We start from the raw sequence: 18023 nt of genomic DNA on the forward strand, positions 1-18023 counted from the left end.
TTCATTACAAACTGTTGATGCTATATAAGTCCTATATAATAATGGGCAGCACAGTGCCTAAATGGTTAGCACTTCCACCTGGCAGTACTAGGGTCGTTGGTTTGCATCCCAACCATCGCATCAGCTGCCTGGAGTTTGCATGTTCTCCCTGTGCCTGTATGGATTTCCTCTGGGTACTCCGGTTTCCTCTCACACCCCAAAGACATGCTGGTAGGTGAATTGGCTGCTGTCTGAATTGACCCTAGTATGTGTATGTATGAATGTGAGTTATGCAGGCCTTAGACAGGTCAAAAATTGGCCAATTTTCGCACCGTTAATGGGTTAATTGGTCGGCCGTTTTTCGGGGTTTTTGGCACATTTTTTTTTTTTTTTTTTTTTTATCCGTGAAGTTGGAAAAAAATCGGCCGATTTTTCCCGGCAATGATGGGCATTTTTTTTTTTTTTTTTTAAATGGCCGGTTTTCAACCCGTCTATGGCCTGCATTAGCGACCTTAGATTATACACACCTTGAGGGTTAGGGACTGATGTGAATGTACAATATATATGTAAAGCACTGCATACATTGACAGCGCTATATAAGTACCTGAAATTATTAATAATAATAATAATAATAATATTAAATTACAGCCTTGTAATCTCTAATATTTGAATACTTGTACTTAAATGCTTAATGTTAAAGTCTGATTTAAGTGATTTGGTGTACATCTGGCTAAAATATTTGTTTCAAAAGCTGCAATTTCCATCCCTCTTTTATTAGAAATATTACTCATGTACAACCACTGAATAGAGTGGCTAAACCGAATATACATTTTCTAGGTAAGGACAATGATGTGCTATTACACGCCGCTCCACTAGGGGCTCTAATCGCTTAATGGACCAACTAGAACAACTTTATTTGAGCGTACCCCTTTAAAAAAAAAAAAAAAAAGTATCTTTTGATTGATTGGTAGCTCAGCCTATAGAAAGCTGAACGGAGGCATATGCCAACAAATCAACATTTACGCTGAGCCCATGCTGTTCGCGGATTGGCTATGGTCATGTCATATAAAAGAGCTCTTCCCGGCGCGCGGCCTCTTTTACCTTCCGGAGCCCTTGTGTGAGGTATGTGTAGCGTGGTACGTGTAGCTGGTGGGTACCGCGTTCCTGGTCACCTCTGGGTCGATAGGTGTGACCTAGATATGGCCCATATCGAAGTTCTGTCCGTAACGTGGGCTCTACTCATGCCGGGGTTCCCCGTGGGCCCCATGATGCGTGCACGTGACAGCAAGCGGGTGACCCCAATATGGAGAAGTTGTGTGTCATTAGATGCGTTGTGTGATGAGGACATTTTAGAAACACAGGAAACGGCCCCTTGCCAGTGATCAGTGTAGAATGGGGCGGGCCACCAGTGTTTGCTGGTTATAATGTAATGTCTGGGGACTTACAAAGGTGGCCTATGGTTTTGTGGTTGACCTAGGTATGAGCCAATGGAAGACCAGCATTCCATCCTTGGTTAGCAAACAATGTAACCTCTGATGCACCAATTGAAAATGGGATCTGTCAGAGCTGTCAATGAAAACAGGTCATGTCATGTCATCTGTGTAATAAGACATGCACAGATATTTGTTGGATCAAAAACAATCAATAAAACTCCACCATGGCTGATCAGCTAGCCAACCTTGATAAAATTGATTGTCCATCATAATGCTGCTGCCAATCCCTTCATTGTCTTCCGCTCACCCAGCGAATGAAATTAAACTTACAAATCAATCCACAACTCAGCCCCCCCTGCTACATCACTAACCTGGTCTATAAATACTGACCTAATCATTTTCTTCTTTCCAACACCACCTGCTCTCTAACTCCCTCATCATCACCTGCCATGCTTGCCTCCAGGACTTTTCCTGAGCCTCTCCTATACTATGGAACTCCCTACCCCAATCTGTCTATCTCCTGTTTGCTTTTAGACGATCCCTGAAAAACCTCCTCTTCAGAGAGGCCTATTCTGCCCCACCTAACAACTTTACTTTTATTTTCTCTATCAGCTCATCCCCCCCACAGCTATTAGCTTTTGTATAACGCAACCCGTCCTCCAAGATTGTAAGATCTAATGAGCAGGGCCCTCTGATTCCTCTTGTATTGAACTGTAATGCAGGCCACAGGCGGTTCTTTATCGGCCGATTTATTTTGTCCAAAAAACGAAACATTGTTCGTTCTGTAAACCGATGTTGCCACCAATGATTTCAAAAATCGGCTGTTTTTCACGAATTTTCCAGTATGACCGATTATTCTTTAGGACGAAAAATCAGCCGATAAACAAACAGTCTATGGCCTGCATAACTGTACTGTCTGCCTTCATGGTATAAAACGCTGTGCAAACTGTTGGCACTATATAAATCCTGTATAACCGCTTCAGCTCTGGAAGTTTTTTACTCCGCTCATGACCAGGGAATTTATTTTTCTTTTCTGCACTGGGGAAAGGGCAGAGCAAAAGATGGTGGAAGGAGAGATGGGGGTTTTTGTGTGTCCCAAAGGCTCACTAACCATTTTGCCTCCCTCTTCTCTGACTGGTTCTCCCAAGAGATCCACTTTCTGCTCTGTAGACATAGTGAGAACAAATATTCTCGAAGCAAGGAAAGTCCACTTTTAAATAGTACTCTCTGTTCCTGTTCTGGTGAAAAATCAGAATTTTACATTTCCCACGTTCAATCCCTGTGACAGTAGTCAGCAAGACAAATAACAAATAGGATGGATAAAAACCTAACGGGTTCTGCCCCTTCTATACTCCAACACTTAAATACTGTAACGCAGACCTTCATGCCAATCGGAAGGTCTGATTTTTTTTTTTTTTGTTTTTTTTTACAAGCCCCCAGATCCCCCCCCTCCCCCAAAAGCACATACAGCTTTAACACCCCGGTCACACTGAATGCGAATTGGCATGCGATTTGCAAATTACATGCCAAGTCGCATCCTAGTGTCCGCAATTACATAGGGTCATGCCGGTGCGGCTCCTACCTGGTCGGAGCCAAACCGATTTCCAAAGTAGTACATACACTACTTTTGGTGCGATTTGCATAGACATCTGTGTCAGATGTCTTGCAAATCGCACCTGAAATCAGCAGTTATCCTGACTGTAAAGTCATGCGACTTCACTGTAAGTCGCATGATTTCAAAGTCACGTTTGATGTGACCGGGGTGTAAAAGCTATTTGTAAATGCAGATGATGTTGAAAAAAATTTACATTGGCCTGGCCTCTGACAATTCCAGAAGATGTGGGATGTCATCATCTTATCGTTTCAGAATCGGGTGAAATCCCATGGAAATGCGCTTCAGCCCATAGTAAGTGTACATTCTCATGGGCCTTTGAGCGCCCAATTATCCCTGGAGGCAATGGTGAGGCACAGTGATATCATCCGTGCCTCCGGGATGAGGTTAGGAATTTTTTTTTTTTTTTTTTTGCTCACTGGTGAAATTTGTTTACAAGTGTTTTTAAAGCCATATGTATTGGCGGTGGGGACTTGGGGGAAAAAAATTGTCACAGAAGGTCTGCTTTAATGCTTAGTGTTGCCTATATAGCAAACCTGATACTGTGCATAGTAAGCAAGCTTTGTGAGTTTTGACCAAGCAATGCTGGTTTGGTAGTGGAGATGATCTGGCTATCAGCTGTTGGGATTATAAAGAAAGCTTCTCTGCCAGTTCTGCTGTTACACCCATTTTTAGGCTCTCTGGTGCCCAAACATGCCTCCGGTGCTGCTCAACCTCACCCTTAATTATTGCCAACACCTAAATTCTAGTACTTGCTGCTATCGGGAGGGCATGGCATGTCCCCTGTCTATCTACAGTGCACTGCTCAGGCTCGTGTGGTTTGTCAGCAGACCCTAGTGCTGTCACATGGGATACAGAAGTGTGCCTTGACTGACGGTACTGGCTGTTCGGAATTGCCATAATTTGGTGGTGGGTCTAGAGGTAAGTATAGACACCCGACATTGTCTAGAACATAGACTGCAACCCAGTGAAGAGACAAATTAGGGAGTCTATTGTTTGTGTGCTGTTATACTGCCTTAGCACTTGAGCTGAAAAGTAAGTTTGCTTTTATTTTTTTTTCCCACAGGTCATCAGGTCTTTAAACCCTTTTTGTGGCAATCCTTGGAAGCACTGTCAAGATGCCCAGGGAAGACAGGGCGACATGGAAATCCAACTACTTTTTGAAAATCATTGTGAGTATATTTAGAACTTGTTTTCTTCTCACTAGGGTAGGCACTACCACTAAAAGTACTGTCAATTAAATAGCAATTGCAAATCTTAAATTATCTTTGACCAGTTCTTTTAAATAAAGGCAACCTTTAAATGTATTGTGTTCTAAATGTTTTTTTTTTTTTTTAACCACTTGCCTACCAGGCACTTATACCCCCTTCCTTACCAGGCCAATTTTCAGCTTTCAGCGCTGCCGCACTTTGATTGACAATTGCGCGGTCATGCAACATTGTACCCATATGAAATTTTGATCATTTTTTTCTCACAAATAGAGCTTTCTTTTGGTGGTATTTAATCACCACTGGGCGCTTTACTTTTTGCGCTATAAATAAAAAAACCCAAAAAATTTGAAGTAATAAAAAGGTTTCTTTGTTTCTATTATAAAATTTTTCAAACAGGTAATTTTTCTCCTTCACTGATGTGCGTTGATGTGGCAGCACTGATGGGCACTGATAGGCAGTACTAATGAGGCGGCACTGATAGACAGCACTAATGAGGTGTCACGGATAGGCGGCACTAATATGCAGCACTGATAGGTGACACAGATGATGGGTACTGATAGACAGCACTGACTGGCATCACTGCTGGGCACTGACTGGCGGCACTGACTGGCACAACCCCTGGGCACAGGTGGGTGGCACTGCAGAGTGGCACAGGTGGGTGGCACTGCAGAGTGGCACAGGTGGGTGGCACTGCAGAGTGGCACAGGTGGGTGGCACTGCAGAGTGGCACAGGTGGGTGGCACTGCAGAGTGGCACAGGTGGGTGGCACTGCAGAGTGGCACAGGTGGGTGCACTGCTGGGCACAGGTGGGTTATCTGCTGGGCACAGGTGGGCGGAGCTAGTGGGCGCACTGCTGGGCACAGGTGGGCGGAGCTTGCGGGTGGCACTGCTGGGCACCGATCATCAGTGCCCTGATGATCGGTGCCGATCCCCGCTCTGACAACTGCCGGTTCTCGGCAGTACTTTCCTCACGATCTGACAGCGTGAGGAAAGTGCAGCCGAGAACCGGCACTTGCATTTTCCTCTGATCAGCGTGTCATTGGACAACGCTGATCACGTGGTAAAAGGCCGCTGTGATTGGCCTTTTACCACATAACGTGATCAGCTGTGTCCGTAGGACACAGCGATCACGGAGATCGCTGGGTGCGCGCCCCCTGGGGCGCGCAGGAGAGTGTGTTCTGGGAGGACGTCATATGACGTCCACCCAGAACTGGCCGGCCGCGGTGAAGCCGTCATTCGGCTATCTGCGGTCGGCAGGTAGTTAAGCTTGCATGTGAAAATATTGGGTTTGGTTGTGATGTGCAGTACTATGAGCTGGCAACCAAAGCAGGCATCTTCTTGCACATAATGTATTCCAGGTATATTCACTGCATCTTTTCTGATTTTTATAGCCCTGCAGAAGTTTTCAGCCAGTCCTACATGATGGAACACAACCAAATATTCTGCACTTTCAAATGTGTAATTTAGCTTATACTTTGAATGTAAATTTGACTTTAGGGCGTTTTGTTGGCCTGTTTACTAGAAAAGCTAAGAATTGAGAAGTTCCTTGCCTGTGTAATAGCAGCAATTTTTTATTTTTATTTTTTTCAGCAACTGCTGGATGATTACCCAAAATGTTTTATCGTGGGGGCGGACAATGTTGGTTCAAAGCAAATGCAACAGATCCGTATGTCCCTGCGAGGAAAAGCTGTTGTGCTTATGGGAAAGAACACCATGATGCGCAAGGCAATCCGTGGTCACTTAGAAAACAACTCTGCACTGGAGAAGTGAGTATATGGTGCCTATATGTCCTGTTTAAGGCTAGAGCCATTCCAGTTTCCAATTTCCCTCTTGTTTTTCAGGCTTTTGCCTCACATAAAGGGGAATGTCGGCTTTGTTTTCACTAAGGAGGATCTCACTGAAGTACGAGATATGCTGTTGGCGAACAAGGTGGGTAATGTACTCCTGCCTTTTCCTTAGTAGCTGCTTAAAAAAGGCACATACCACTATCTTATATGAGAAAGGATGTTCTTGCTTTTTTTACAGAATAGTACTTACCTTTTTCTTTAGAGAATCTGAAGCACTTGTTTGATATTCTCTTCTAGGTGCCAGCTTCTGCTCGTGCAGGTGCCATTGCCCCCTGTGATGTCACAGTGCCTGCTCAGAATACTGGTTTGGGCCCTGAAAAGACATCCTTCTTCCAGGCTTTGGGAATCACCACAAAAATCTCTAGAGGAACTATTGAAATCTTGGTAAGTGAGCAAATAGTTTTTATACAGGGCATACTTACTGCTTGTGTACAACACCTAATTTTTTTCACCTTTAGGAATGTGGAAAATAGCTTTAACCACTTGTCCTCCAGAATATATACCCCCTTCCTTAACCATTTGCCGCCCGCCCTATGGCCGAATGGCGGGCTGCAAATGTCATCAGCGTTCTGGGTGGACGCCATATCGCGTCCTCCCGCACATGCGCAGATTGCGCTCCTGCGCAGCGGCGCGATCTGTCTCCGGCCGTGTACCTCGGACACGGCCAATGACAGATCTGAGTATCGGCCCCATTGCCGGTACCATGTGACCTGCTGTGACCAATCACAGCAGGTCATATGACAGTTGTATACAGTGGATGGCTTCATTCATGCCATCCATTGTATACTACTGCCTAGCTGTGAATGGTCACAGCTAATCAGATGCACATGTCATGTGATTAGCTGTGGCCAAATCACAGCTAAGCACAAAAAAAAACCCCTGAATGAATCGATGTCGTTCAGGTAAATGCTTGCTTATAGCAAAGTAATTCTTTGCTATAAGCAAATTGTGTAAAAAAAAAAAAAACAAAAACAAAAAAAAACAAAATACTGATCACTTCCCCAAAGTAGTACAATGTTACTATGGTAACATTGTACTACTTTGGTCATAGTGAAATATGAAAAAAAAATCTTAAAAAAATAAAAATTTAATAAAGAATAAAAAAAATAAAAAAATATATATAATTTTTTTTTTTTTTTTTTTTTTTTTTTTTTTTTCATGCTGTCACCAGTCAGTGTCCTTGACCACCGCCATGCCAGTTATATGATTACGCTGTACTGCACTGGTGACAATATGTAAAAAAAAAATAGTGAAACTAATTTTGTTAATTTTTTCATTTTCCGAAAAATTATGACAAAAAAAATGCAACTTCAAAAAACTCGCCATGCCTCTTATGAAGTACGTCGGACTGGTCTACTCTGCAAAAAGGGGTCATTTGGGGGATATCTGTACTATTCTGACATTCTTGGACCTCAAGAAATTAGATTGGCAGTCAGTACTTCAGGATTGATCAATATTCAGATCTATACCATAGTTTGTGAGCTCTATAACTTTCCTACAAACTAAAAAATACATCCTAATTTGGGTTATTTTCACCAAAGACATGTAGCAGAATACATCTCGGCCTAAATTTATGAAGAACAATTATTTATTAGCAAACTTTTATAACAGAAACAAAGAAAAACTTTTTTTTTTTTTTTAATTTTTGGTCTTTTTTTGTTAATTTAGCAAAAAATAAAAATACCGGCGGTGATTAAATACCACCAAAAGAAAGCTCTAGTTGTGTGAAGAAAATTATAAAATTTTAGTTTGGGTACAGTGTTGTATGACCGCAATTGTCATTCAAAGTGTGAGAGCGCTGAAAAATGGCCTGGGGCAGGAAGGGGGTAAAATTGCCCGGTATTGAATTGGTTAAGGACCTGGCCATTTTTTTGCTATTTGGCACTGTGCTTTTTCAATTGGCAATTGCGCGGTCATGTAGTGCTGTACCCAAATTATTTAGATGTACTTTTTTTTCATACAAATAGAGCTTTCTTTTAGTGTTTTTATTTTTTTTTTGTGATATAAATGTAAAAACACTGAAAATTTTGAGATCTTTTTTTCTTTCGGTTATAAAAAAAAATAGTGAACTTGGTCATAAATGTAAACCAAGATGTATACTGCTATGTGTCTTTGATTAAATAAAAAACCCCAATGTATGTTGGTTTGTGGGAGGTGGGGTGCTGTGAACAGGGTTTTTTTTTATTCTTTTTACACTTTCCAATGCAAGAGCAATGAAGATCATTGATCACATGGTACAGGGTGCTGTGATTGGCCCCATGTGTCATGTGAGAGTTGTGGATCAATCACCGCTCTCCAGTAACCAGCAAAGATTTTATGAATCATAAAGGCTTTGTTGTAATTGTGATCATGTGATCACTGGGTACTTATTACAGGGATTCTCAGTCTGCTTTGCCTGGACACAGCAGACTTGGGGGGGTAATGTGGCGCGCAGCGCCCACCTCTGTCCGTAAAAGACCAGTACATTGTGGGTGGCCGAAAGTGGTTGGAGACTATTTCTGAAAAATTGTGCACACATGTAAGCCGTACTTAATCCTTAAGGCCCATAGATATGGGACAGCCTTACTGACCAACAGGAATGAGCAGGAGGGAGTGGGCAAGATTTGGGGCACCATGAGGAAGTGTGGGATCCTTGTCTGTCAGAATGGTCTTGGGGTACTTAGGTGCTGTAATGTTTTTTTTGTTTTTTTCTTCTCTAGAGGTGATTTCTCTAAAAAATGGCAGCAACAGGTAGTAAGCATCACCTGGCTTTCTAGTGGATACATTTTAGGGTCATATGGTGAATGTTTGCCAGCAGGGAAGCGGGGAAGTTCAGCTAGCAAGTGTACCCTGGTGAAGTCATTAGTGTTTGGAAAAAAATCATTCTACCTCTCTGTATTCAAAACATAAAATGCCTGGTATGTTTATACTTTCTTTTCAGAGTGATGTACAGCTGATTAAGACTGGAGATAAAGTAGGTGCCAGTGAGGCCACCCTCCTGAACATGCTCAACATTTCCCCTTTCTCCTTTGGTTTGATCATCCAACAAGTTTATGACAACGGCAGCATCTACAGCCCAGAGGTTCTAGATATCACTGAAGACGCTCTGCGTACTCGCTTTTTAGAGGTATGATACTGTTTAATATATTTGTATATGGGTTTGTGTGCACTTCACCAACTGTGAACACAAGACTAATGTCCATTATGATTCTGTTTCTCTAGGGTGTTCGCAACATCGCCAGTGTCTGTCTTCAAATTGGCTATCCTACCGTCGCCTCTGTACCTCACTCTGTTGTCAATGGGTATAAACGGGTTCTTGCTCTTGCTGTGGAAACAGATTACAGCTTCCCATTGGCAGATAAGGTAAATTGGTGAACTGGAGGGTTTACAAGGCTGTCCATCTAACTGGTGTCTGCCTCCTTAAAAAAAAAAAAAAAAAACTCCTCAGGGGGAACACTGCAGAGTCTGCTTACACTTCCCCATCACTGGGCTCAACTTGCTTTTCTGAGGCCAGGACTGTTGTATGGGGAGTCAGGATGAAAAACGCTGATACGATCAGAGCCGTCTGCAGCCAGCCACAGGGTAAGCAACAGATCAAGGACTCTGTCCTAGATCTGCACTGGCTTGGAGGAGAGAAGAAACATCAAGTTTTTTGTGTTTTTTGTGTTCAGTTATAAAGGGGGCGGTCAGCCAACCTTGTAGTAATAGAACGTTTCTTGCGTTCATTGATGGACACAATGTTTTCCTCTTTAACAATAGCTAAGCAGGGTTTTCTAGCCCCATCTACAGGAGTAGGACGCTGGGTAAAAAAAAAACAAAAACTTGGCACCCACTATGGGCAGTCCTGTCTTCTGGGTATAAAACCTCCTCTCTGCTATAGGTCTCCAGTCTTTTCTGCCTAGTGTCTCAGGAGTATGGATGTGAAGTTTTGCTGGGACTACTGGTCCCATAACTTTTACTTAAATTTTTTTTTTTGGCCAATCAGTGATCACATGAATAGGTGTAAGCAAGATGTCACTTCTGACCTCATTGCTTACTACGTGTGAAATCTGTGAATGATCAGAGGTCACATGGTACAAGGCTATTCACAAGAGCCTTGTACCATGTGACAAGCTGTGACCAATCACAGCTCACACAGTATTTCTCAATGGCTGCAAGAATGCAGTGAGAGAGGAGGAATGATTGCTTTTACAGCTTTTATGGGTGTAAAAGCGATCAGTGTAAAAAAAAAAAAATAATAATCTCCCCCCACAAGTAGTACAGTGTCACCATGGTGACACTGTACTGCTAGGGTGACAGTATGTTAAAACATAATATAAAATTTAAAAATTATAATTTTTGGTTATAAACTAATTTGGGTTAGTTTTTTATTTATTTTTTTTCTACTAAAAAGATGACTGAATACATTTTGGCCAAGATTTATAAAGAAAGATTTATAAGAAACACTTTTTAAAAAATATTTTTGGACTTTTTAATTTATATATAAAAAAAAGTTAATATCCCAGTGGTGAATAAATACCACCAAAATCAAGTTTGTCTAAAAAAAAATGCTAAATTCATATGGGTGCAGTGTTGCATGACTGCGCAATTGTCATGCAAAGTGTGAGAGCACTGAAAGCTGAAAATTGGCCTGGACAGGAATGGGGTGAAAGTGTCCGGACATGAAGTGGTCAATTAATGCAAGACAAAACGATTTTTTATTGTACTCTCCGTAAAATGGGGTTTATACCCATAGAGGACTGACCATAGGCGGTGCCAAGTCTGTGTGTTGTTTTTTTTTTTGTTTTTTTTTTTTTTGTTTTTCTGTCTAGTGTCTTACTCCTGTAGGAAGGGCTGTAAAACTCTGCTTAGTTATTGTTAGAGGAAGACTGTCAAACTCAGAAAAAGGGATTTTACAGTGAGTACAGAAAATCCCAGAATTTTTCTAATAAAGCTACACGTTCTCACATTTTTTCACGTAATTTTTTTGTTTTTTGGGGTTTTTTGCTTTAATGCATTAAGGTAAAAAAAAAATAAACCCTTTCCCTAGCTATTCTTCCTCTATCAAACCAGTGCTGTGCCCAGCTGCAGGTCTTTCCCCCACATTTTCTATCTTACAAGAATCTCTGAAAAGCAGCCTACTGTCAGTCAAGTCCTGAGAAGAGTGGTGGATGTACCCAGCCTGGCTTGGGAGTGCACTCATGATTTCCCCCCTATAGCACACAGCTTGCTATGGGGGCACTTGGAAAAGAGGAGTAGCAGACAAGGTACACTAGCTTTGTTAGCCCCTATAGTGTTTGACAGGCATTTGGGAAGCGTTTTTAACACTCCCCAAACGCCCTATGCTCGTTTGTGAGGCGTTTGCCAAGCTTTAGAACCGCACCACAAACTCCTATAATGAAGTTTAATGGTATTTAATGCCAGGTGTTTGAGGAGCGTCACCATAGACTTGAATGGGAGGCTTCAATGCTTCCTGACTCCACATGAGGTATCAATTTTGCTGCGACGCGAATGCTTCAGTGTGTACAGCACTGTGTGCTGCTATGTGTAGAATTTTCATAGGCATTTGAGGAGCGTTAAACGCTACCCAAATGCCTAATACCTGCTAACAAAGCTAGTGTGAACTTAGCCTTAAGGGACCACTTTGTTCACTGTCCATGCAAAGATCAGGTAAATATAACACGTTTATAATTAAAGTAAATGAGCTGTATGGTTAATGTATTACTTCAAATTAGGTTTGAGCCTAGATGTAGCTGACACTCTGATTAAGCACTTGCCTTCCTGAGGATTTACCCCCATCCCACCCCCCCACCCTTTCGCCCGGTCCTGAGCAGGTCATTTTTTGCATTACGGTGTTGCGTTACTTTAACTGACAATTGTGCAGTTATGCAACGCTGCATCCAAATGAAACTTGTGTCCTTTTTCTTCCCACAAATTGAGCTTTCTTTTTGTGGTATTTGATCGCCTGTACTGTTTTTTTTTTTTTTTTTTTTTTGCACTATTAAAAAAAAAAAAAAGACTGACCGTTTTGAGAAAACAACAGTATTATGGGGGGAATTGACTCAGTGTCACTGACATCCCCAGTGACACCAATACAGTAATCAGTGCTAAAAAAAAAAGCACTGACACTGTACTAATGGTACTGGGCAGGAAGGGGTTAACCTGAGGGGGGCTGATCAAAGGGTTACCTGTGTGCAGGGAGTGTTTTACTAGGGGGCGGTGTCTGTGTTCTTCAATGTAAGCACACTGCTTTGGATGGCTGTGCACAGCCATCCAAACCAGTGTGCCAGAGCTGACAAGGAAGAGAACTGGTTAGTAAACAGTCGTCCTCCCTGCCAAAGATCCTTGGTAATCACTAGCTGCGACCCAGTGATTGATGCCCGCAAATGGTGGAGCGGGTAGGGCTCGCATGCACCCACTACCCGGAAATGCAAAATCATGTGTATATTGGTATTTTTGTTGTACTGGTGGCTGTTTATTATGTGTGTTCACTATAGGAAATTGTCTTTGCAGGTCAAGGCTTTCTTGGCAGACCCATCAGCTTTTGTGGTTGCTGCTCCTGCTGCTGAGACAGCTGCTGCTCCGGCTGCTTCAACTACACCAGCCCAAGAGGAAAAGAAAGATGAATCTGAAGAATCTGATGATGATATGGGCTTTGGGCTCTTTGACTAAATCTTTTTTAGTCTGAAGTCTCAATAAATGCTTACATCTTTAAACTCTTAAGTGTTTGAATTATTTTCTCTTCCAAAAAAAAATCCAAGATTTTGGGAGTGTAGTTCTATCCATTACATTGCCCTGAGTTTGCTGTGGATTTGAATAAAGCTGAATTTATCAGTGTTGGCACAAATGTCTGTATGGCACCATAAGATAGAAAACATTTTGTATTTAATATGTTGTTGGTATAAACACAACCTGGACACACTCTATAAAGTGATCAACACTGTGGTTCCAGGAAGCTTGGACTAAAATGGATGGTGCTGTTTCACAAGTACAAAGCAAAATGTCATCGGATTACCAAGAAATTGCTCCAAATGAGCTTTATTCATTCACAAGCCAAATACAATTTCATAGCTGCGCAAACATTTATTATATTGGAGCATAACAATTTTTAGTTTTGATGGCTGCATTTAATTTTTTTTTTCTTGTGATCCAGCCAGGAAGTCTGTTTTTTGTTTTTTTCAAGAGTTTTCTTCTAGATGTATCAGTTAATTGATAAAACAAAGCATCATAGTGTTGTTGCTAAAATTTGTGAGTTTCCTCCTCTGTAAACGCACGGGGACCGGATATACCCATACAGATGCCACGAGCCGGCCGTCTCCCACTGGAGCTGCGCGGGCGGCTCTTAACATTCTGCCTCCTATACAGCCTCCCTGGCACCTGTCTCTCATTTATATGTATGGCACACGTGTTCACAATTTTACACATGAATCCATTTCCTCCCTCCTTCACTATCTCCTCCATCTTCCTGATGTCTCCGCCGTTTGGGGATGTACCCCTTACTCCATCATCACTTGGCCTTCAGTCTATTTAACAGGGGTCTCACACACACGCACGCACGCACGCACACACACGTTTTCCTCAAAACGCATCAGCCACCAGCTATCTGGAGGCTTCCAGTCCCCCACCAGACCACCCACGGGTTCGTCTACCACCCTGCATCCCTAGTGACATGATTTCCATGCATATCTAATTTTACGTCATTTTATTTTGTGAGTATTTTACTTTTCATCAATAAATCCTATTTTTAAGGTAATGCACTAGGCCTGTGTGCCCTCTTTTTTGTCTTTCACCGAAGCTCTGTATGTTACATAGTCTGGCTGAAAAAAGACAAAAGTCCATTCAGTTCAACCATAAAAAAAAATTATAATCCTATACCCACAGTTGATCCAGAGGAAGGCAAAAACCAGCAAAGCATGATCCAATTTGCTCCTGCAGGGGAAAAATTCCTTCCTAATCTCCTGAGAGGCAATCGGATATTCCCTGGATAGGATTTTGCTTACTTTAGAAACCACAACTTGGCATTGCATGCCATTATAAAGCTTATGATCTACCAGAACTCCCAGATCCTTCTCCACCATTGATTCCCCCAGTTGTACCCCCCCCTAGCATGCATATTCTTAGCCCCCAAGTGCATAACCTTACATTTATCAACATTAAACCTCATTTGCCACATAGTTGCCCAATTAAACAGTGCATTGAGGTCGGCTTGTAAATTGGAGACATCCTGTAAGGACGTTATTCCACTGCACAGCTTGGTGTCATCTGCAAAGACTGAAATGGTACTTTTAATCACAGACCCTATATTGTTTATAAATATATTAAAAAGTAAGGGTCCCAACACTGAACCTTGGGGTACACCACTGACAACCCTAGACCATTCAGAGTATGAATCATTAAACACTACTCTCTGAATATGATCTTTATAGCCAGTTTTCTATCCATTTACATATGGATTTTTCCAAGCCTGTAGACTTTACCTTACACATTAGCCGTGTGTGGGGAACTGTGTAAAAAATCCAAGTATACCACGTCCACCAACACCCCTCTGTCGAAGGTTTTGCTCACCCCCTCGTAAAAATAAATCAGTTTTGTTTGACAACTTCTGTCTTTCATGAATTTATGCTGTCTGTTGCTTAAAATATTTTTTTTTCAACAATAACTCATCTATGTGTTCTTTTATTAAGCTCTCCAGTATCTTCCCAACTATATAAGTTAAACTAAGAGATCTATAATTACTTGGTAAAGATTTTGACCCCTTTTTAAATACTGGCACCACATTGGCCTTACGCCAATCCAGGGGTACTATGCCAGTCATTAAAGAGTCCCTAAAAATTATGAAATGACAGAGCTCAATTCTTTAAGGAACCGTGGGTGTATGCCATCCAGTCAGGTGCTCTATTCACCTTTATTCTGTCTAAATATATCTGGATCATATCAATTGTGAGCCAATGTGGGTCATCTGGAGCTGTGTCAATACCATGCCCATAATAGACAAGCGCTCCGCCATGCTCCGTTTGTATGCACAGAGCTGAAGAAGATATTTAATACATTTTCCTTCTCTTTGTCCCCAGTCACCCACTCTAGATTATTTTGTAACTGTCCTACATGCTCAGACCAGACCTTTTTACTATTAATATATTTGAAGAATTTTTGGGGGTTGGTCCAGCTATCTTTTGCAAGATGTCGTTTGCTTTCAATTTATGCAGACTTCATTTCCTTTTTGCATGTTCTGTTATATTCTTTGTAATGTTTAAACGATGATAACATTCCTTCATTTATTCCTTCATGTGATTGGAAACAGCTGATTTCAGCTTTAATCATTGGCTGAAATCTGCTGCCAAACTTATGATGTCCAATAACAGGACTGGTCGGCAGTGAATGTGGGCCTTGAACCCAGAAGAAAGATTGCTATGCACAGGTAGGTCACCCAGCCTGGAGTTGCTGCCCGCTCACAGTACCACTACTATGGGCAGGCAGCAAACAGATGAGAAATTGTGGTTAGCAGCGTAGAGGTGCGGTGTTTGCTGATACCCTATGAATAAAAAAAGTGAACCGTGAAATCAGAACACATGGAAAAAATGCACAAGGGTACAGTTGTAGAACAAACCTCCAAATAAGAGGGGCTTCAATCTCTGAACTCCACGGGGGCTCAAGGCTCCTGACATGGGAAAGGTACTTTGGTCCACCTAGGCCAAAGCCAGGTGGATCCTACTCCTTGAGGACCTGCCGAAGCTGGGCTTCTTGTTACTTGGTGAGGGCTTTCCTGAAGAGGGACCTTCGTTTGGAAGAGGAAAAACACCCAAAAGCCAAAGATCCTGTCCCTGGCAAACCTGCACTCTCTGTCTCTGTAATTTAAAAACAAAAAATACACAAACGCATTGCAAGTGTTCATAAAATATATGAATGAAGATCCTGGTGAATGGGACCTGGTGATTTTGTGATCGCTATGCTAGCAAAGCTGCTATGAATCAATCTGATTCATAATAGCTCTGCTTCTCTTCCTAGTGAGCTGTGATTGGCCCACAGCTGTCACATGATAAATGAGGCCAATCACAGCACCCTGTACCATGTGACCAGCTCCAGCCAATCACAGATCACTATCTTGGTAAGCCTCCATTTAATTATTTGGTGGTGGTACACATCTTGGTGGCTAATTGAAGGAAGATTGCTCACACTGCACCTACAGCATCGATTTACAGCATTTTCACTGATTGTGGAGTCTTTATCCTCATATGGACTTTATTATACAGGTGAAACTCGAAAAATTAGAATATCATGCAAAAGTTCATTTATTTCAGTAATGCAACTTAAAAGGTGAAACTAATATATGAGATAGACTCGTTACATGCAAAGCAAGATAGTTAAAGCTGTGATTTGTCATAATTGTGATGATTATGGCTTACAGCTCATGAAAACCCCAAATCCACAATCTCAGAAAATTAGAATATTGTGAAAAGGTGCAATATTCTCGGCTCAAAGTTTCCCACTCTAATCAGCTAATTAAGTCAAAACACCTGCAAAGGGTTCCTGAGCCTTTAAATGGTCTGTCAGTCTGGTTCAGTAGGAATCACAATCATGGGAAAGACTGCTGACCTGACAGTTGTGCAGAAAACCATCATTGAAACCCTCCATAAGGAGGGAAAGCCTCAAAAGGTAATTGCAAAAGAAGTTGGATGTTCCCAAAGTGCTGTATCAAAGCACATTAATAGAAAGTTATGTGGAAGAAAAAAGTGTGAAAGAAAAAGGTGCACAAGCAGCAGGGATGACCACAGCCTGGAGAGGATTGTCAGGAAAAGGCCATTCAAAAGTGTTGGGACTTTCACAAGGAGTGGACTGAGGCTGGAGTCAGTGCATCAAGAGCCACCACACACAGACGGATCCTGGACATGGGCTTCAAATGTTGTATTCCTCTTGTCAAGCTGCTCCTGAACAACAAACAACATCACAAGCGTCTTACCTGGGCTAAAGAAAAACAGACCTGGTCTGTTGCTCAGTGGTCCAAAGTCCTCCTTTCTCATGAGAGCAACTTTTGCATCTCATTTGAAAACCAAGGACCCAGAGTATGGAGGAAGAATGGAGAGGCACACACTGCAAGATGCTTGAAGTCCAGTGTGAAGTTTACACAGCCTGTGTTGATTTGGTGAGCCATGTCATCTGCTGGTGTTGGTCCACTGTGCTTCATTAAGTCTAGAGTCAACGCAGCCATCTACCAGGAGATTTTGGAGCACTTCATGCTTCCTTCCGCAGACGAGCTTTATGGGGATGCTGACTTCATTTTCCAGCAGGACTTGGCACCTGCCCACACTGCCAAAAGCACCAAAACCTGGTTCAATGACCGTTGGATTACTGTGCTTGATTGGCCAGCAAACTCGCCTGACCTGAACTCCACAGAGAATCTATGGGGCATTGCCAAGAGAAAGAGAAGAGACATGACACAGAACAATGCAGAAGAGCGGAAGGCCACTATTGAAGCATCCTAGTCTTCCATAACACCTCAGCAGTGCCACAGTCTGATAGCTTCCATGCAACGCCGCATTGAGGCAGTAATTGCTGCAAAAGGGGCCCAAACCAAGTGCTGAGTACATATGCATGCTTATACTTTTCAGAGGTCCGATATTGTTCTATGTACAATCCTTGTTTTATTGATTGCATGTAATATTCTAATTTTCTGAGATTGTGGATTTGGGGTTTTCATGAGCTGTAAGCCATAATCATCACAATTATGACAAATCACGGCTTGAACTATCTTGCTTTGCATGTAATGAGTGTATCTCATATGTTAGTTTCACCTTTTAAGTTGCATTACTGAAATAAATGAACCTTTGCACGATATTCTAATTTTTCGAGTTTCACCTGTATGTTTAAATGGACAATAAGTTACTGTTTTGCTGATTTTGCTTATTTATGTACACTTGCGATTAGTGTATTTTGCATAAATATTATTTAATCATTTGATTAAATATTTGTCTTGATCGCCTTTCAG

General features: G+C 41.9%; 1 protein-coding gene across 1 annotated transcript; it reads left to right on the top strand.

Annotated features, from left to right (window-relative positions):
* Positions 1-1073: 1073 nt before the first annotated feature.
* On the top strand, positions 1074-12763 carry RPLP0 (ribosomal protein lateral stalk subunit P0). The gene is made up of 8 exons (XM_089655593.1): positions 1074-1101; positions 4091-4196; positions 5826-6001; positions 6077-6164; positions 6320-6466; positions 9003-9188; positions 9284-9424; positions 12554-12763. Exons 2-8 carry the CDS (start codon positions 4143-4145, stop codon positions 12710-12712), a joined length of 951 nt encoding a protein of 316 aa, XP_089511719.1. The 5' UTR covers positions 1074-1101; positions 4091-4142; the 3' UTR covers positions 12713-12763.
* Positions 12764-18023: the final 5260 nt, after the last annotated feature.

The sequence above is a fragment of the Staurois parvus genome, unplaced genomic scaffold (genome assembly GCF_062004578.1).
Source record: "Staurois parvus isolate SC_StPar_1 unplaced genomic scaffold, SC_StPar_1.0 ptg000853l, whole genome shotgun sequence".
Classification (NCBI taxonomy): domain Eukaryota; kingdom Metazoa; phylum Chordata; class Amphibia; order Anura; family Ranidae; genus Staurois; species Staurois parvus.

Bases quoted from the DNA above. Each gene is read 5' to 3' on its own strand.
- RPLP0 (XM_089655593.1), top strand. From the start codon at position 4,143: ATGCCCAGGGAAGACAGGGCGACATGGAAATCCAACTACTTTTTGAAA. The intron at 4,197-5,825 runs GTGAGTATATTT...TATTTTTTTCAG, and splicing joins ACTACTTTTTGAAAATCATT to CAACTGCTGGATGATTACCC. The intron at 6,002-6,076 runs GTGAGTATATGG...CTTGTTTTTCAG, and splicing joins AACAACTCTGCACTGGAGAA to GCTTTTGCCTCACATAAAGG.